This window comes from Myodes glareolus, chromosome 2 (assembly GCF_982192425.1).
Source record: "Myodes glareolus chromosome 2, mMyoGla1.1, whole genome shotgun sequence".
In the NCBI taxonomy this organism is placed as follows: domain Eukaryota; kingdom Metazoa; phylum Chordata; class Mammalia; order Rodentia; family Cricetidae; genus Myodes; species Myodes glareolus.
Window position 1 is genome coordinate 40,728,957 of NC_142027.1, and position 20,849 is coordinate 40,749,805.

At 40.3% G+C, this 20,849-nt stretch overlaps 1 protein-coding gene across 1 annotated transcript in view; it reads left to right on the top strand.

The window, feature by feature from the left end:
• Positions 1-20,849, top strand: part of Crybg3 (crystallin beta-gamma domain containing 3) — a 108,598-nt gene that overhangs the window by 20,425 nt on the left and 67,324 nt on the right. Inside the window, exons 2-3 of the mRNA XM_048422732.3 lie at positions 7,282-7,348; positions 19,466-19,896. Of these exons, the coding sequence (XP_048278689.3) occupies positions 7,282-7,348; positions 19,466-19,896 (498 nt within the window). The remainder of the gene's footprint in view (positions 1-7,281; positions 7,349-19,465; positions 19,897-20,849) is intronic.

Genomic DNA, 20,849 nt, shown 5'->3' on the forward strand with positions numbered 1-20,849 from the left:
CTTCATCAGCTTTCTGTTCTCCTTCACTGCCTAAGCTTGAATGTTCTTGAACTTGCTCTTTAGACCAAGCTGGCCTCAAACTCAGAGATCCACCAGCCTCTGCCTTGCCAGTGTTAGGATTAAAGGTGTGTCCCATCACATCTGACTTTAAACTTTTCCTTAATTCCTTTCCGCAAATTTGAAATTTAGCTGGGGGAAATCTTGCCCCACGGTCACCACTCCCTAGATTCTGTTTCTTAATCTGTCTTTCTCTTTGAGCACAGCATTTACCTTCATTCCTTATTCTGGTGCTCTTTTTCTCCTCACATATTTGTCCTTGCTGAGCCTGCTCCTTTTCATTATATATCTTCATTAGAGTTAACACTAGTAATCACACCACAGAATCTATACTAAGTTGCTTTTAGATTTCTCTACCAAGGGAGTCAATCCAAACTCTTCCCTTTAGTCTCAGGCAAATTTTTCAAATAAGGACAAGAAACAGGTACATTCTTCACTAAAATATCACAGGAACGATCTCTAGGCAACATACAAAAATTCTCCTCTGAAACCTCTTGAGTAAGCTGAGCCACTCATAGTTCAAATGAGTCTTAGCTCTACTGTCTTCCATGTTCCTACTAGTATCGCCTATTAAGCAATGCTTAAAGCATTCTTCTGCTTTCCAAATCCAAAGTATCAAAAGTCTAAATTCCTCCAACCAAAAACATGTTCAGGCCTATCCCAGTCCCTAGAACCAACTTCTGTCTTGGTTAGGGTTCGTATTACTGTAAAGAGATGCCATAACCATGGCAACTTTTATAAAGGCACAACTCAATTGTGATGGCTGGCTTGTAGTTCAGAGTCCCAGACCATTATCATTATGGTAGGGAGCGCTGTGGCAGCTGGCAGGCATGGTGCTGAAGAAGTAGCCAAGTGTCCCATATCTTGCAGGCAACAGGAAATTGACTGTCAAACTGAGTGAAATTTAAGAAAAAGACTTTAAAACCTACCCCTCACAGTGACGAACTTCCTCTGACAAGGCCACACCCACTCCAGCAAGGCCACATCTAATAGTGCCACTCCCTTTGGGGGCCGTTTTCTTTCAAACGACAAGGAGGAAGCTGTATTTTCAGCAGAGTTTTCATACTAGAATAATTTTTACTAGTTTTATTTACAGTCTTAACCAGGGCAGTATATTTTATAGGAAGGACTCTCAAAACTCAGGTGTGACTGACCTTTTGATTTTGTAGCATGACTTTGTCATTACAGAGTTCTTGCATAAGAGCGGCACATTTGAATTATAAAATTTAAAATATGTTAAAAGTCTAATATCATTTTAAGTAAGTTTTTAATTTTGTGTCATAATACATATGAAGCTTATCTTGACCACATGCAGCCCATGCAAGTTAGAGCTACATGTTGGAAATAAAGTTTTAGGAAAATTTTTGGAAGTGAATTGTTGTGTGATGTTTTACTCTTTTGGCATTTTGTGGGTTCCACCATCCAGCTCCCAAATAAATCCCACACAGAGGCTTATTCTTAGATATGAATGCCTGGCCTTAGCTTGCCTTATTTCTTGCCAAGATTTTCTTAAGTTATCCTGACTACCTTTTGCCTTGGGCTTTTATCTTTCTCTATTTCTTTGTACCTTTCTTTGCATCTTTCTCTGTGGCTTGCTGTGTAGCTAGCTGGCCCCTGATGTCCTCCTCTCTTTGTTCTCTTGCTCCTCTTCTTCCTCATTTTTCCTTCTGTTTCTGCTCTCTACCTGCCAGCCCTGCATACCCTTGCTCTTGCCTTGCTATTGGCCACTCAGCTCTTTATTAAACCATTAGTTGTTTTAGACAGGCATAGAATCAGAACTTCATTTCATTCTTTAAAAAATGCAGCAGAAGCAAAAATCACATACCTTAAAATAATATTCTCCATCATTTCTCCTTTTGTTTTTCTAAACAAAAATGAAAAGTTTTAACTTTAACATAGTAAGATTGTGTAGAATAAGAATAATTATCAAGTAAAGATTACATTCACGGTGTACTCAATTCCAATTCTTTCATGTCTAGTAAACTTATGAAAATACTCTATAATCTATCCCATGTTAGTAAATCCAAAATTTTATACTTAACTTACATTCTATCATATCTAAGAAAAAGTGCAACTATAACTATATAGTCTTCAACTTTATCAAAGGCACCCGAAGAATACAATATTATTTAAATAAGCAAAAACCGCATTGCAGTCAACTTCTAAAAACTCTAGAAATGACAGAGACGCCTGACTGCCTGGCCAGTCACCCAAAGTTCCTTTGTAACATTGGGCATTCATCTTCAGCCTACAGGCCCATATTATTTGGCAGACTTTTCAGTGAAGCAGGAAATTTGAAAGACTGTTTCGCCTATATTGGCAGTTTGTCAGTCACTTTTCTCTGTGTCCTACGGAATGTCTGGCAGGTTCTTCTGTGAAGCAGGAACAGTGAATGAGCATCCTGTCTTGTTTTGGCAAAGTTTGCAGCAGTCACTTTCCTGTGGGTTCTGCATGTCCAGTCTGCACAGCACATCGTCAGCAATCAAAGGCAGGCACAGTCTCCTTGCTCAGTAGCTAACCTTGCCACAATGACAGCAAATTCCGTAAGGAGTTTCTTCAATGCCTGTATCTTCTCTGAAGTAAATTGGTGGTGCCAGGAGCAGATGTGTGTCATTGTCGTGAAAAACTTTAAATTAACAAAACATTTTAAATGCCATAGTCTATAGGTCTGTGATGAATTTGAAGACTATTTATCGATCTAAAATATATCTCCATATGGTCTGGAAGACATACCTAACCTATCTGCAAATTTGATTGTTATAGATGAATAGCTACTGACCTGTGCTGCTTGATTATCCTAAATAGGTCATAGGTTTTCAAAAACTAGAACTTTACCTGACATTTTTAAATGAACAACCTAGGTAAAATACCTTAAATAAAAGCAGAAATATATATGTATAATATGTTGCAACAAAAATCAATATACAAAACACCTTTATTTTATTTTGAGTTTTGAGACAGGATTTCTCAGTAACTTTGGCGCCAGTCCTGTAACTTGCTCTGTAGACCAGACTGGCTTTGTTTCACTCACAGAGATCCACCTGGCTCTGCCTCTTGAGTGCTGGGATTAAAGGCATGCACCACTACTGTCCAGTCAAAAAATCCTTCAAACAAGAGTAGAAACATACAATGTGTTGGAACAAAAATAAACTTAAATTTTTAATCAACATACGAAAGTCCTTTAAACAAGAGTAAAATCATGTATAAAGTGTTTTAAAATTGACTTTGAATTTCCACTCATATACTAAAATCCACGCCAATGCAAAATATCTGAGATTAATAGTTGTCTTTTTATCTTATGTTTCTATATTACCCTAAATATAGCAAACATTCATGACCCACAAAATAGCCAAAGACCACCGACACCCCTTTTTTCTTGTGATTGTGGATGTTATGTTCTCTAGACTTCTTCCTGCTCAATGTGGGTGAAATATTTTTAGGGTCCCAGAGAGAACATCTGAGACAATGGCCAAGTCCTGGGAAGACCAATTATAATGTTTGTTGATAAATATCACCTGTCAAGTTTAAGGAGGTCTCTCCTGACCAAACCAGATCCAAATAAACCAGGAGCAAATCCACAGCCTCTTGTTTCCTGGGGAAAGAAAAGCAAAACCTCAAAAGCATTTTTGCTTTCCATCGGACAATTTTTTTTCACGTTTTAAAGTTAAAGCATTCTTAAATTATCTTGGCTAATTTATTTCCACAGTCCCTCTTTCAATTCCAGGTCTCTTAGCAGCTGCCCTGTGCATTTCAGCAATCAAAGAATTCAAAACCAACAATACTAGAATACAGGAACCAGACGTCCCATGTATTTTCCATCTTTATGTGGCTTTTTTCTTTTCCATTACTTTTACCGTCTCTTTAAGACTTTATTATTTTAATCCATTTCTTTCTTTCAACGACTGTCCATTTTCTTAAGCCTATGCACATTCTAAAACATACTTAAACCTGTTTAGAGGTTTTTGTTTTGTTTTTGTTTTTCGAGACAGGGTTTCTCTGTGTCATAGCCCCAGCTGACCTCAAACTCACAGAGATCCACCTGTCTCTGCCTCCCAAGTGCTAGGATTAAAGGCCTGTGCCACCTCTGCCTGGCTTCTCTTTAGAGGTTTTTTCACTCTGACCTCTTTTGCTGTGGATCTTTAGCCAATTTTGACCGCAGGAGCAAACTTTAGACTGTTAAAGCTACCTCTGAATCATTCCTGTGCTCTTGCAGCTGGCTCCACACACTCTCGGTTGGGTGAGGAGAGCCAAGCCTACAGTTGTGGGCTGGTCAGAGGTGTGTTACTGAGAACTGCATTAAACTTTTCTAGGTATGGAAGCTGGTACCTGTGTTGCAGCTTTTACTTAGCTTACTAAGCAGATTTTACTTAGCTTGCTGTTTCTCATTTCTATTTAGCTCTGCTGGCTAAAAGAGTCGTGTACTCTCCCCCCTCCCCCATCCAGCTTTTTGGGGCTCTACATGGAAATATGGGCCCACATTAGAACACCAAAATGTTGTATGATACTTTACTGTTTTGGCTTTTTGAGAGGCCTCCCACCCAGCTCTCAAATAAATCACATACAGAGGCTTATTCTTATTCTTAATTATGACTGTCTGGTCTTAGCTTGGTTTGCTTCTTGCCAGCTTTTCTTTTCTTTGTTTTATTTCACGTGCATTGATATTTTGCCTCCATGTATGTCTATATGGGAGTGTCAGATCCCCTGGAACTGGAGTTACAGACAGTTGTGAGCTGTCATGTGGGTGCTGGGAACTGAACCTGGGTCCCTTGGAAGAGCAGCCAGTGCTCTTACCTACTGAGCCATCTCCCCAGTTTTTTAAAAATTGCCCTGACTACCTTTTGCCTCTGGGCTTTTATCTTTCTCTATTCCTGTATTCCTTTCTTTACTTCTTTCTCCGTGGCTGGCTGGGTGTCCTTTTCTCTTTGTTCTCTTAGGCTTCTGCTTCCTCATTTCTCCTTATATTTATACTCTCTTCCAGCTCCGCCTATCCTTGCTCCTGACTTGCTTATTGGCCATCAACTCTTTATCAGACCATCAGGTGTTTTAGACAGGCAAGGAATCACAGCTTCACTGAGTTAAACAAATACAACATAAACAAAAGCCATGCACCTTAAAATAATATTCCCCAACAGTGGGGTATTAAATTAAGCAGTTGCACTGTTTCGTTAATTACTTGGTAGGCTGTTGAAGATAGAGTTCCATGGTTCATTTACAGGGTCAGTGCAGTCAGTATTATCCTGAGCTGATCCTTACAGTGTGCCAGTTTCTAAATGGATTTTGATAGTTTATACTCTTTGGCTTGAGCTTAAGTAGACTAGTATCAGTTATGTGTAATTAAAATAAAAAGAAAGAAAACTGTGAAATATAAATACCCTTGTGACAACAGGTAAAGTTAGTAAAAACTTTTAAAAAAGAACCCATTCTCCTTTAAAACTGTAATCATGGATATATTCTTATTCTGTGTAATATATGTTACAGTTCTAAATTCAATATTCATTCTCATTTTTGATAACTTCATGCGTGTAGCTAATGTACTTTGATTATATTTACCCCACATTATTCTCTCTTATTCACTCTCCACTTCGGCTGCTTCCCTTCCCCTTTCTAAATACTTCTTTCATGTCTTTGGGGAATGTTGAAATTATTTAGACTTGCTTACGTGAGCATGGTTGGGATATGTTAATAATACTTTCCATAGACTTTTCCATGTGTTGAACCTACAGATGACATGTTTATCACTTTTCACCTATTTACTTTTTCTTTTAACATTCGAAATATTTAGGGGCATAGCTGTATATCTGTGTCCTTATGTTCCTGCATAAAATCTTGAATTTAGGAAATTATAATCCAGATTTTCTTCCGGGTATTGATGCCCTTGTCTTACTCTTGTCTTTGACTACCACTGTTAATTCCTTGGATATTCTCCAGAACAGCACTGTGGTTTACAGGTAGAAAAGTCTATCGAACGCAGGTTACTTCTTCCCATCTCATGTGCTCTGGGATTGGTCTCTATTTGCTCTGAGTTTCTGATGCAGTTCCATTGCTGCACTGATAGTGAGCATGGGTCCATGGTCATAGTGGATAGGCTTGTCCCTTCTCAGGGTTCTAAAGTCTTCACACCAAAGTCAGGACAAAGAAAGATCACATTCTGAAATGGGTGGAACCAGTTCTTCATAGAGTGGCATCCTTTAACCTCTTTTTTCATTCTCCTCTGCTACAGGATTCCCTCTGCTTATCCCAAGTTGTGTACTCTGGTGGTAAGCTAAAAACAAACAAAACATGGGTCCCCAAAAGGACTGTATTCTTAGACTCCCTGCCTTCAAACCTCCCCAGGGCGGTACTGTGTGGAGCATGCAAAAGCTGTTGTTTGTTCTGTTCCGAAATAATTGTTCATTCAACAGCTGTAACATTTAACAGATGGCATTGTTAAAGACTGTGCATCAGTCTCCCCAGATAGATTGAGTTTTGTGAAGACCCAGACTTGCTTGTCTTGATATGCTAAAAACCAAGCACTCTCCTTGATACATGGTAGACAGTTATAATGGTCTTCATTGGAGGTATTCAGATTGTCAAGGATTAGAAAAATGTGAAAACGTTGTAATGTATTGACATGGATGCATTTAGATTTAAGATGTATATCTGCCTGGTAGCTATGGGCAATGCAGTTTAATTTGGGATGCCATTTCTTGGAGCATGTGTGAATGTTCCACACAAGACACTTGAAAGTGACTGCCCTAAAATTTGAGTTACATAGGTGCTATCTCAGACAATTTGGGGCCAGATAACTCCACATCTATTTTTTAACAGCCACAGGATTCACCAAGTGAGACTATATATGTTTATATAATGTTTTACTGAATAGAAATATTACTCAGCATAGGCATTAAAATAATATCAGGTTGTGGAGAACCTTAATATAAACATTCAGAGTGCTTGCACTTTTCAGCATTAGACTAGTGGTGTGCCAGCGCTTTGTCTGGCCCTGCCATTGCGGTGATCTGATCATCAGTATAAGACAACAGGTAACATAATACATTCACAGAAGTTTCAGAAGCCTGGGTAAGCAAGATTGAATGCGCTCTTCCAAGTGTAGATTCCAATCAGCCTATTCCTAGAACTCTCCGATCATTGCCGATTAACGACCTTCCAATTCTTGTTTTAAATAAACTATATGTGTTGAATAATTTTAATTTCAGAAGACACTCTGATGTCTTTGTTTTTCAGTGTTGAAAATGAACCCCTGAGCTCACCCCAGAAAAAGGGAAATGCGCCTTCATCAGAAGCAGTAAAGGTATGGTTTAAATTATTATTTATAAGTTATACATTATAACACCAAGGACAGTTTACATTTCTGCATATTTTTCCTTTTAGGTTTTTGTTTTATGTGTATAGAAGAGTGTGTTTATTTTACATTGTTAGGGTATCCAACCTAGCCCTGTACAGGCTTCATGAGACGGGATGTGGGCGAACTTTGAGAAGGTTGCACTGGCTGCAATGTAAGCATCAGCTGAGGCCTTTAGATGCTGGTGCCTGCGTTTTAAAATATCTAAATCAGAGCATATGGATTTCATCATCTCTTTTCCAGTGGAGATTTTAAAGATTAAGTTGCCTCTTCTGGAGTGATAAAGATACCTCACAGTGCTTTGGGGAAGTACAAGTTAATATGTCAGGGATACAGTGTGAGGGATGTTTGGCCAGCTCATGTTTAAGCCTGCTGGGCACTTCAGAATGAGCCCAGCAATGTGCAAGCTATAAACCCATCTGCACAGTTGCCAGTGAGTGACGGAAAGCTATTGACCTTTCCGATTTTCCTAAGTGGCTTTCTAGAAAATTGGATTGTTTTGGGTTATTTGAACAGTTTTGTCACCACAGTTGTGGCTTTGGGTACCAGTTGCTTTCTTTATTTATATTTGATTTGTGACAGTCAGTCAGTTGGTTCCATCTGGGTATTTTAGCTTAAATTAGCCTTACTAGTAGAAGAATAGAAAGTTATCTAAATTTTCTGTTACTGTTGCATGTACTTTTTAACATGTTGAAAATTATATACAGTGTTCATGTCCTACACTAAGAAAGTTCAGGCGTGCGTTCTTCCTGCTTTCTCAGTGAAAGTGGAAATGATCTTTGCTTTATTGAAAGAAATAACTGAGTTTCCTTGTCGCATGATTGAGTTTGGCTACTAAATCTTAAGTCAGTCTCTCTCTCTCTCTCTCTCTCTTTCTCTCTCTCTCTCTCTCTCTCTCTCTCTCTTTCTGCTGATTTATATCTTTTCCAGTCAGGGTCTCACTATGTAACACAGCCCGTGTCTGTGGTCCCCACTCAGGCTTCTGACTGTTGGGATTGTAATATGCATCGCTATGCCTGACTCCATTCTCGGGCTTTCTCACTTCTTCCATCTACTTCTCGTCTACGGACAATGCTTGGCCAGCCTGCTGATGTACTGTGGCATGGGTTCTGCAACTTTTTCTCTCTTCTTCAGTCACTGAGAGTTTACCTACACAAGATTCTCACTTCTGATGCTATGCTTGAAATTTTACACTTTTGTTTCAGAGCTTGTTCTGAGATTTCAAACTTTGAGGATTCTTTGACTACCAATTCCTGTCTACCCATCTCGCAACCTCTCATTACTTCTACACTGTGGATCTTCATCAGCCCTTTCTTGGTTTCCTGTTCTCTTGGTCTCCTTATTTCCCTACTCTGCCTACATCTACCCACACCTATACTTTCCGTCAGCGGTCTTGGATAAAGTCAACCTTTAATTTCCAGAAGTCCAATCTTCTATCTCCAGAGATTGGCTCTAACAGTCTTCTTTGCATTTTTCATTCCTAGGGTTTGATTTTGAGCACCCAGGATTTCATTCTGGGATCTGGGCAGTTGCATAAATACTACTCATAGTCATGAGATGATTCAGGGTTGCTTGCTTACGGGACATCTAATTCATCCATGATAAAAATGACACAGGACACTCTTTGCTGGAACATTTTGCTCCATAAAACTTGTTTCTCTTCCTTTCTCTCTGTCTCTCTTTCTGGGACACCTATCCCCCACATGTTCCTATAGACTAATACCACCATCAGTCACACAACTTGAGTATAAAAACAGTTGAAAAAGGCTAGCAATAGTATTTATTATATTGTTATTTTGAGCAGTTTCAATTGGAGATTTTTCATTTAGCAAGTGGCCTGAAGCATGCTGTTTGTTTCATTTCTCATTACCAGTGTTCTGAAGTGTCCACTGCACTGCAGTGTGACATTTCTCATCGTAATTCCATCCCATTCATCTGAATTGTATGCTGTTTGTAATAAGAGGGAGATGTCCAGGAGTTTCCCTCTGCAGTCTGGAACATAACACTTATGATTCGTTGACATAGTCATATATATCTCACTTTGTATTTGACATTGAGAAACTAAGTCAATATGTCAGTGATATTGCCTGAGATGTTTGAGGTACAAAAATTTATTTTACTTTTAAATAATCATAGCAATGGTTTTATAGTATATTTGGAATCTTAATCCTTAAAATGTTGTTTATATGTAGTATAAACCCTTTGGTTTTTCTAATATTGCTAGCTATTTCTAATGCTTGCATGTATTTGTCTCCTGGAATATGTATTTCTGTTATGTCAGTTGGAATTTTTATTTTAGGCGGGAAAACTTACCAGATATTTAGTCCTCATCATGCCGTTGTCTTGTAACCTTAACATGTCACTGTACTCTACAGTTTGGTTTAAGAGAGAGAATACCTGCCATGATGAGACAGTAACAGAGTTGATTTATTTTCCTTGCTCTTTTGTTCACCCATTTCCTATGGTGATTTCTGAATGGTAAGGAGTCCAGAGTGGCAGTCCGTCCATTCCACACAGCAAGTCGGAAATGCAGAATAGATTGTAGCAATGAAAAGTGATATCAGAGGACCTCACAGTTCTTTTAATATGTAGAATTATTTTTATTTTATTTTGTGTATAATAAACACATGAGTTTTTTCCCCCCTGCAAAAAAAGAAGAGAGAGAATACATGTTATGTCCCTTTATCAATTTCAGAGCATATCTTTCCTTGCCTCCCTTTCAAAGATGAACTCATGAGGGTCTGTACCCCATGCCTTGTGCTGGTGTTATTGGTGGCCTCCCTTCCTGCATACTCTTTATCCTATCTTGTCTGCTTCTAGCCCTTTTCTCTGTTGTCTCCTTCCCACGAGCCTCAGCTCTCCTTGTTTATATGTAAGTGATAGCAGTAGTCTCTGAGAATCGACTCCTACATTTTACTCAGAAATTTCATATGGAAGGAAGTCTGATATGGGATTCACCTCTGTATGCTGTGAATACCGCTAGTTAGTAAAGAATCTGCTTTGGGCCTCTTGCAGCACAGAATAGGGCAAGGCCGGAATTCCAAGCAGATAGAGGAGGAGAAAGTAGGTGGAGTCAAAGAGACGCCACTGAAGGAGAAAGACGCCGGCCGACAGCTAAAACCTTACCGGTAGGCCACGAGCATCATAGTAAAATATAAAATAAAAGAAATGGGTTAATTTAAGATGTAAGAGCTAGCTAGAAATACACTTAAGCTTTTGACCAACAGTATTGCAATTAATGTTTTCTGTGTGATTATTTCGGGTCTGGGCGGCCAGGAAACAAACAAGTAGTTTCTACCAAGAGAAGTCTGTCTTAAAACACTTCCAGTTCCTAATGGTTTCTAGTCTGACTCCTGTGTTTCCTTTAGTGCCATTAGACCAGACTTGGGAAGCTCAGTGCTGCATTTGTTGCATGACAGGGATGCTTCTATGGCTCCTTAGTGAATGAGGGCCATTCCGTAAAAGCTGTCCATTTAAGGTCACTAAATGATCCGTTCCTACCCACACTCATAGCCTCTTGTTCTCGGTTCTCAGTTTCCTTAGCCAGCTCAATCACTTCATCTTCCAAACCTTATTTTTGCTTTATTGCACTGGGCTTTATCTTCTACCTCTGGCTGTTTCCTTCTCGTTTATCTCACTGATTCTCTCTGGACCAAATTAACATCCCATGTTTCACATGGATGCTGAAGGTGCCTCACCTTCCTCGGTGTCGATCATCCAACATGATACCTTGCCATCCTTGACTTTACCTTTAACTCTCAGGTCTTTACCTGATTTCTTGTTTCCCTGGGAGGCTCAGACTTGATTACTAGCATTCTTGACCCTTTTCCATGCGTGTATCTTTGAAATCTCAGATTCCACCTGCCTGAAAAATCTCAGTATCTTCAGACATGCTGTATACTTTTTTGTGTGGTTTTATTTGGAGTGTGAGCTATGAAGGTAGAAGAATTATCTTACTGGGAGTTGGATGCAAGAATCAAAAGTAGGCTAACACTGTTAGAAATTTAGGAGAGTCTTCACAACATATAAGTAATGTGTGCACATGTGTGTGTTGTGTGTGTGTGTCCGCATATATGTGCCATGATACAAGTGTGGTAATTAGAGGATAGCTCACAGAATTTGGTTCTCTCTTTACACCATGTAGGCTCTAGCTATGGAACTCAGGTCATCAGATTTGGTGGCAAGTTCCTCTACATGGTGAGCTGTCTTGGTGGCCTATACAACGAATAAGTAAATTTATGCATATGTTAACATTTCTTTTGTATATGGCCCTTCTTTCCTTCATGGGTGAAACGACAGTCAAATTAAGAATTTTACACGTTTTCTTAATAGGAGAGCGTCAGGTACTGAACTAATTTTGTAAAGTACTGCGGCCATACTAAAAGTTTGCGATCTTTTATTTTTCTATCCACTCAAATGATAGCAATATCATGCTAATTTAATATAAAAATTGTGAAACCTCTTTTTCGAGCGTGGGAACACTTTTGTTTTGAGTCCACTGTAACCTTCCCTGAAACGCCCTGTGTGAACAGATGGAAACAGAGCTCCCCGTTGGTGGCGGAGTCCCCTGGAGCCTCCCAGCCACTTTTGTTCTCTGCCAACTGTAACACGTCCTTGGAGCAGTTTTAGAATGACATGTGTGGGGATGGAAAGAACAGAGTCTTTGGAACCAAACATCTGGGCTTAAGTCTCACGCCTCGCATAATGTGGTTTGAAGCTTGGAAAGTGTTCTCAGCCACTCTGAACCTCGGCTTACTGTTCTCTCGTAGGGTGTCCGTTCTTTATTTCACAGAGGTGTTGTAGAGCTGCCTGAGAAGGTGTCTGAAGCTGTGCCATTCTGTTTACAGGAGATACTTGGAAAAATCTTGCCTTCTTGTCATAAAACGTGGCTTAAATGTAAAAATATATCTCTAAAAGGCTGGTGATGTATTCCTGTTAAATATATAGAAACTGGCTGTTAGAAGCATTGGTTTTGCTTGACTCAGAATGAATGTATACTGGAGGTGTGCATTAATGAATTCATCTCCAAGTCTGTTGTGAAGAGAGAATGGTGGGGTGCGCGGACAGAGAATGCACAGTTGTCACTAATGTATGAAGAGATTGCAGGAGCCTAACACCATTGGCTGTTTGTGCTCATCTGGGACTTTGGAATCCCCGAGTTCCTGGGTACTGGGTATATTGTAAGGCATCTGGTTTGACTTGCAACAGGCCCAACCTGTTGTAGATGTAGGAAGTTGTTCCTTGTTAGGAAGAATTTTGTTTAAATGAAAACTGAGTCTGAAGTATGTATACACTATAGATGTATGTGAATGACTTTGCCCCAAAGGCGCTGGTCATTAATCTAGTACATTAGACTCTTCTCAAACTGAGAAATCTCCGTACTGTAATAAGAACGAATGACTTTTCTCATATTCCATTTTTCTTCCTTTCTCTCATTTCATTGTCTATTGTAAAATGTACTAACGTGCCTATTATAGCCTAATGTGTATTCCTGATCTTGGGGTAATACACACAATTCTCTGATGTTCTTTTCCTGCCAAAGGGTACTAGGTATAAGCAATAATATGTTCAGTGACTAGGGAGATCTCAGTGGATAAGAGTACATGTGCATGCATGAGGACCTAAGTTTGAATCCCTAGTACTCACGCAAAAAGCTGGCCATGGCCAATCATATACCTGTGACCCCAGCACTGTGGGAAGCAGAGACAGGCACATCACTGAGACTTGCTAGCTGCCAGCCTGTCTTCAGATACAGTGAGAAATATTGCCTGAAGTGGGAATAAGGTGGAGGGAAATGGAGCAGGACACCTGATAGCTGCCTCTGGCTGTAGCACACACATGTAGCATATGCACACATGCACGTAGACAACATACACATATTATACATACACACTCAAGAAATGGTGTGTTCAAAGTTGTTCCCTTTTATTCTAGCTTCCTTTTAAAGTTTTTGTTATTGTTATTGTTATTATTTATTTATTGAAGATAAAGTCTCACTCTGTAGCCTTGGCCTAGTTTTGAACTCAGAGATTCACCTGCTTCTGCCTTCTGAGTGATGAGATTAAAGCTTTTGTTACTATACGTTTATGTTTCCTTCTGTTTTTATATTCAGGGTCTTTTTAACTTAAAGAATGTTGAGATTTAACGTCTACAAGATTTCTATGACTTTTGTCTGAACTGGGGAACAATGGAGACAAAAAGGAAGTAAATGAACTAGGTTAGAGCTGGCACTATTTTAGGGGAAGAGACTTGCAGATCTTTTCTACCTTTAACACCACGGGAAGGTTTTGTGGTTCAGAGAAAATGGAACGGTGAGGGTATAAAATGGTCAGGTTCACTTCCAGAAGTGTTGTCTTTAAGGTTTCAGTGAAGCCTTACATGGAGAGAAGTGCCTGGCAGACAGTCGGGCGTATAGGCTCGTATCTCAGGAGTCTGAGCTGAGCATACAAATGTGAGGATCAGCTGGTTGGTTGAGTTAATGGAAAATGAGATCTCCCGGGGGGGAGAGCATCAAAGTACTGGGCTTCCAGGCTGGCTCAGAGGGAAATGCTTTGTGAGAGATGGCTACAGACATGATCTGGAAGGGTGTGAAGAGAATCATCAAACAGGAAGGCAAGCTGCAGAATAATGTTACAGAAACCAAAGTCAGAGTCTCTGTCTCATTCTTGAGGTGCATATCATCTCAATGCAGAGGGAAGCGAGTCCATTGAGTTGGCCCGTGAGAAGTGTCTTTGAGAAAGCATGGCCAGAGCATGACTGGAAAACAGGTTAGCTTGCAGGAGTGGAGGCAGTGATTATGGTAGGGAAAGGAAGAGAGGATGCTAGGGTTCGTAATGCCTTCTTAAGGATATTGGTGCTGAGGAGAGAAGAGAATATGGATGTGTCTGAGCAGAGACTTCCGCTTGGTAGAGGTGTACTGAATGGTATCAGGAGATACCAGGGATGATGAACCAGTGCCCAATGGAGGAATCCGTGTAAGGAAGGGTAGTCTTTCCTTCCTCCTTGCTCGCAAAGCTAGAGACAGTAGGTCAGAGGCCACCATGCAGGTGGAGGAGAGGTGAAGTCCAGACTATGAGGGAATGACCTTCATATAGAATGCAGGTCTTATACTAAGTGTGAATGGATAGCAGATGCTTAGTCTAAGGACTGTGAAAAAGATTTGAAAGACGTCCTGGTGAAGCCCTGCCTCATTTTAAGCTGAGATTCATTCGCCAATGTGTAAAAGATAAACTGAATTTCCCATGGTCAGGAATGGCTAGAGATCAGTGGAAAGTAACCAAGAACCAAGGAAGGATTTGAGGGTACTGACTGTGCCTAACACCTGGGCGGAGAGGATGAAAATGTTTGTGAGAACTGAAAGAAAATAAGAATTGAAGGATGGAGGTTGTTCTGAGGCCGGAGAATGGGTATGATGGGCCTGTCTGTATCTGTAGTGTAAGAGTTGCAAAGATGGCAACGGGATGACAGGACGCTTGTGTTTGCTGGAGTTTAAGAGTCAGAATTAGGACGGTTATGGTAAGAAGAGGGCCAGGAGGTGGAGCAGAAGTGAGTGTAGATCTCTGGAGTTGAGGGTGTAGAGGAACTGTCATTGTTCTGAAGGACTGTCCTTGTTGTGGGCAAAAAAGGCATTCGCTGTGTGGAAAGGAGGACCAAGCAAGATCTTGAAGGAAGGGTTGTCACCTTCTTTTTCTCTCAGTATCTTCATTTGGCAGCAGTCCCAACATCCCCACAATGCTAGCGTGCTGTTGGTGTAGCCCTCCACCTGCTACCATCTATTAAATAGATGGCAATGCTGATTAGATTTATTAAAAATTCTTTTATCACTAAAATGTGGATTTCACAAGGACAGAAATTTGAGTATATTTTCTTGGCCAGATCCAAACGTATTGTCCTGTTCATTATTGTTTGATAAATAAATACTTTGAAGTTTACCTTGAGCTAACTGCTGCTTTGCTCATCTGTTGCTGGTTTCTGGTTACATTCTCCAGAAACATTTTTCCAAGTGTTCTTTGTTTGAGGGGCTTAAGTCCCAGCTTCACCCAAGCTCCTCTTTTTGTTCCTTAGTGCCTCTGTCTTGTTCCTGACTTCATAACGACTTGTGCTTACAAAAGTCTCCACACAGAGAATTCTCCGGGCTTTCGCTCTGTTTTTACTTCAAAGACAAACATTCTTACTTCTCTCTAAGGCTAATATTTTCCCTTTATTGCAACTACTAGGAGTTGCTCACTTTGTCCCATCACTTTTAACTTCTATAACCTTCTAGCCTTTTCCCCCCACAAGTGCAGAGCTCCCCATGCAACAGGAATAAAAGGCTAATTTTGTCTTGGAATTTAAAAGACAATTGGTTATTCTTCCTGGTTTAAAGTCTCAAAGATTCCTTTCTGTATTGTGACTTTTCTTGTTTCGATGCAACTTACTCACTGCCTAATACCTTGAGTTTAGAAATAGATCACAAACTTCTGAGCAATTCCAGCTGACTAATTACATACTGAAAGATTTTCATAGTCTGCTTACCCTCTATATTCCAACAAAAATCCGAGCATCTCTTAGACATATAAATGGAGACTGCATGTTCGTTTCCCAGCTGCCCCGACCCAAATAATCACAGGGAAACTATATTAATTATAATACTGTTTGGCTGATGGCTCAGGCATATTTCTAGCTAGCTCTTACATCTTAACCCATTTCTATTAATCTAAGTATCACCACAAGGCCGTGGCCTACCAGTAAGTTTCCAGCACCTTTCTCCTTCGGCAGCTACATGGCATCTCCCCTGACACCATCTTCTTTTCCCCCGCATTCTGTTTAGTTTTTCTACCTAGCTCTATTCTGCCCTGCCATAGGCCAAAGCAGCTTCTTTATTAACCATAGTAATAAAACACATTCATAGCATGCAGGGGAAAATCTCACATCATAGACATGGTTCAGTGGACCTAGAAATGTTCCCATGAATATTTCATTCATTCATGGGAACATGTAGAGCTTTCTACATGTGTGGGTCTTATTTTCTAAAGGAAGAAACTGTGTGTATATGTGAGCGTGTGTGTGCGCGCGTGCGTGCCACATGTGTGTTTACTAGTAAACGGGGCATAAAGATAGAGAAAAGAATTAGATAGGTTCAGAATAGAGGACTTAGCTCATTATTTTAGATGGTGACAGCAAGACCTATAGAAGAGTTTTGAAGGAGTTGAGGGGGTTGAGTTATACATAGCCTAGGGAAAATGGTCTAGGCAGAAAGAAAAGGAAATCAGAAATTCCCATGAGATCTGCCAGAGGATAGTCATCTTGTTGTAGTCTGGCTGTAGTCTTGGCATTTCCTACTCCTTTCTGCTTTCAGAGTTACTTTGTTCTTTGTCTGAAGGCCAATATCCTGGAGGGAACAACTTAGTCTGGCTTTGGTGTTCTCCACAGACCTCCCTGATTTCTTCTTTTTGTGACTCTCAGTCTTTTATGCCAACCTCAGTTCTCTGTCATTGGTTCCTTTTTCTTTCTACCCTTCCGTCTTCTACCACATCATATTATAATACACATCATTCATATTTCACATGTCATACCTTGGCTCTGAAAAGCTGGAATATCACTTTCTTTATATGGTGAGTCTCTACCCCCCTCAAGTTAGCAAGGTCCTCCATTGTGCCCTCCCTTTGCTAGACCACTCCCCCATGCCCAGTGATCAGCATCTTGCTCAGTTGTCAACTCCCTGAAGACCATAGCTAATCATAACCAGTACAGCTAATGCTTTCTTCTATTTCCTTGTACAGCATGCAACAGTGTATGTAGATCCATGAACTTAAACAAAGGACACACAACATCACAACCTACTATGTTAAAAAGAGTAAAAATTCTAAAAACACATGTCTTCCTCATTGCAGTTATATATTAAATGTCAAAGAACTGTATCTTTGTGCATAACTGGAATTAATGTTTGTTATTGTTTGCTTGAATCTGAGCGCTTTTATTCTATTGACTCCTTAGAACAATGGTAAACAGGCCTATTGGCAGAAGGAAGTGGGCCCCACCTAATGAGAGCCTGTGGTTGGCCTAGCTTCATTGTTTTCCAGGCCCATGGCAAAGAACAGCTGCTTTAGATCAGATTTGAAATTTTAACTATAGAAATGCAGATTTTATTGTAGGTGTTTCAGCTAAATGTTCTTGCTTGTTCACATTTGTTTCTAAATTTAGAAACTCCCTTGTTGAGAATCTTCTAATTACTGAGAAAAAAATTCTCAGAAGATTATGAGAGGAAAATTAAGCAACTGAGATATTTAAAGACATTGCTGAAATCCTAGAAGCTGAAAATTGAAAATGAAGAGATGCAAGCATTGATTCTTTTGTGAATCTCAAGCACTTTAGTAATACTCAGCGACCCATAGTTCACGTTCTTCAAGCGGCCATGAGTGAAGGGCAGTCCTTCACGCTAGTTCCAGCAAAGATTACAGGGCTAGTTCGTTTTGACCCAGGAAGAATTAGCCTGCTCAGAAATAGAATGAATTAAATGAAGTAGTCAAAGGATAAAAATGTGTCTTTGATACGTGTGAGTGAACTAGCATGTCTTTTGCTAAATCACGAGGCAGTTGAGGTGAGGGCTCCACTGACCTAACAGCTCAGGCTGTATGGATCCACAGGGTGAGTATGGTGTGTGGGCTCAAATTGCAGAGGAAAGCACTAGAAGATGAGCCTTGTGAAGATTCTGGAAGGCTGGTGTACTCCAGCAGTAGAGGCGTACAAGTTATATCTAGTCCTAACTTGATATAACAGAAAAGTACTCTTATGAAAAAAAAAAATGCAATCTTACTTCTAAGGTGACCATCGACTTAAAATTTACTGACTTGAAATCATTTTGCTCATCATCATGTTTTTAACATTATTTTCAATGCCTCCTAGTATATTTGCTAAGTGAATAGTGAAATTTCCTTTTGAGCTGTTTTTGACCTGGATTAGAACATGGACCGAGGCAAACAGATGACATAAAGCATCACGGTAGCTTTGCTGTCTTGAAGACCAGCTTCTTACAAAACTTTGTTGTGGGAGCCTGCAGTCCCCTAGAGTGGTTTTACCTTGATGCTTGATCTTTTCCTGACTCACCCTTGAGTTTCCTTTTTATGAGGACTCTTGAACACGGTAAGTGACAGATGCTTTTGGGTGTGCATTCCATTTCCAGGTATGCAGCTCTGTGAGCAAGCATGTTTGGCAGACAGGGTGAGTTGGCACATTTGCCTAAAGCCTTTTGGAAGCCTGGAAGACTGTGAGGTGAAATGCCAGCACGGTCTAGGCGTTCCTGGTTTAATCTTAGCTTGAACAGCTCACATGAATGTTTGGTGCTTTACTGACAGTTGAATTTTGAGCAGGTAAAATGCCTCTGAAGATGTTCAGTGTCTTCAAAGAATGCCCAATGCACTCCTTCTTTTGCATGTAATTCCCTATCAGGACTTACTGTTTTACCATGAAGGGTCTCAGTGGGTCTTTTCCATCTAGGGGAACAGTTTTGCATAACACAACAACATCATGAATTAATATCATGCTGAAATGATACCATCAGGGTGGGTTTGTTTGTCTAATTGCTCAGTGTTTGAAGCAATATCTGCTAGCTCTCTAGTGGTAAAGGGCACATTTAAGCACCTGTAAGCTTTGCCATGATCTGTCCCTTCTCTGCATGCTCGCTCTTCTCAGTGTTGAATCCTGATTAATTTCCAGCTATCGTAAACTCTTTCAAAGCTAAGGCCTCACTAGACACACAGAGAGAGGCAAAGACAGAGACAGACATTATTTAGTCATCTTTTAAGTTCTTTTCCCATGCTCCCTTCCTCCCAGAGGCTTCTGTCACCTCTTCCAAACCAAGACTGGTTACTCCTGTTTGGGTGTTGGAGTGCCATATGTTTCCCTTTGTGCTGTCAATATACAGCTTTGTTTAATCTGCTCTGACTCTGATCTAAGAAGGTTGTAAACAGCAGGATGAAACAAGCCTAGGGTTTGGGTCACATGTGTGTCCCTGGCCTCGGTCACACACTAGCGTCGGTTAGTCTATGCTATTTTGTAAATGATGATGGTAATTTATTTTGTTTTCAGATTCCCCAAGGTGAGGACAGAAGGAACCATGCGGAGCAGCCTGCCAGTCTTCCAATGCTGGACGATCACTCAAAGCCAAATGACCTTTCTAATTCCATGTCAGAGGTCAAAACGGGAGAAAGTGAGCGACAGCCGAAAGAAAGCTTTTTTCAGTTTCTTGGGAACTTATTCAGTATCTCAGGAAAGTCATCTCTTGGGGAAGTTAAACAGTCTTCTTTCAAAGATGACATGGATAAATCTGAGAAAGGCCCACAGACTCCCAGCGGCCCTCCTGATGAGGGGATCCAGGGGGAGAAGGAAATTGCCAGCAGTCCTGTGAGGATTCAGGTACTTCCTGTGGATGAACAAGAGTCTAACTCCTCAGAACTGTCTGATGCCTTTTCTTTGGATACAACACAGGACAGCGAACAGGAAACCACTGATATGCTGAAGTAAGTTTTTGGAGCTAACTTTATGAGCCTGGGTGGTAGTTCTCATTAACTGGAGGACTTGGAAAAGGTGTTCCCTATTTCTTCTGACAGATCCCAGATGACATCATTGTGTATATTCTCTAAATGTCCCTGGGCTTTTGTGCCCCTTTAGTGGGCTGCTAACACCTTATTGGCGCTAAATTTATATTAGTGGAAGAATTGTCTTAAATTCAAGATTTTCTTGCCATGAGTGTTTCCAACTGGGAAGTGCTACTGTGTCAGGACAGACAGTGTGCTCTGCACAAGTCTCTGAGGAGCTTGGGTTGAGATTTGTATTCCTATTACTTCAATGACATTTCCCCTCCCTCCCTCCCTCCGTCCCTCCTTTCCTGACCTTTCTTCCTCCCTCCCTCTCTTCCTTCTTCCTTCCTTTCTATTTCTTTCTTTTGTTCCTCCTCCTCTTTCTTTTTGGTGGAATCCAATTAAAGGGGTTAAAAATAAATCAAGAAAGTAGCTCTCTTTGTGAAACTGGGTTTATGAAATTCTTCCACAGCTCTAACAAAGTAGAGGTTTTTTTTTTAATTCAAGGAGCATTTCAACACCCTTGTTCTTTTGATTAAAGAACAGGTATAAACTTGCTTTTTTATATTCAAATATACTAGACAGAGAACTTTCCATCTCCCAAATTGTCGTGACTGTGTCTAATACATTAGACCTTTTCTTTCCTCCTTGATAAAGAATCTCTTCTGTTGGCTAGAGAAATGCTTTGAGCAGCTATGCTGTTAAATGAAAGGACATACTGAGGAGTAGAGGCAGTTCCTATGCCTTCACATCGGTTAATTTCTGTTACTTTTTTTTTTTTTTTGGTTTTACGAGACAGGGTTTCTCTTGTTGCTTGGAGCCTGTCTTTGAACTAGCTCTTATAGACCAGGCTGGACTCGAACTCAGAGATCGACCTGCCTCTGCCTCCCGAG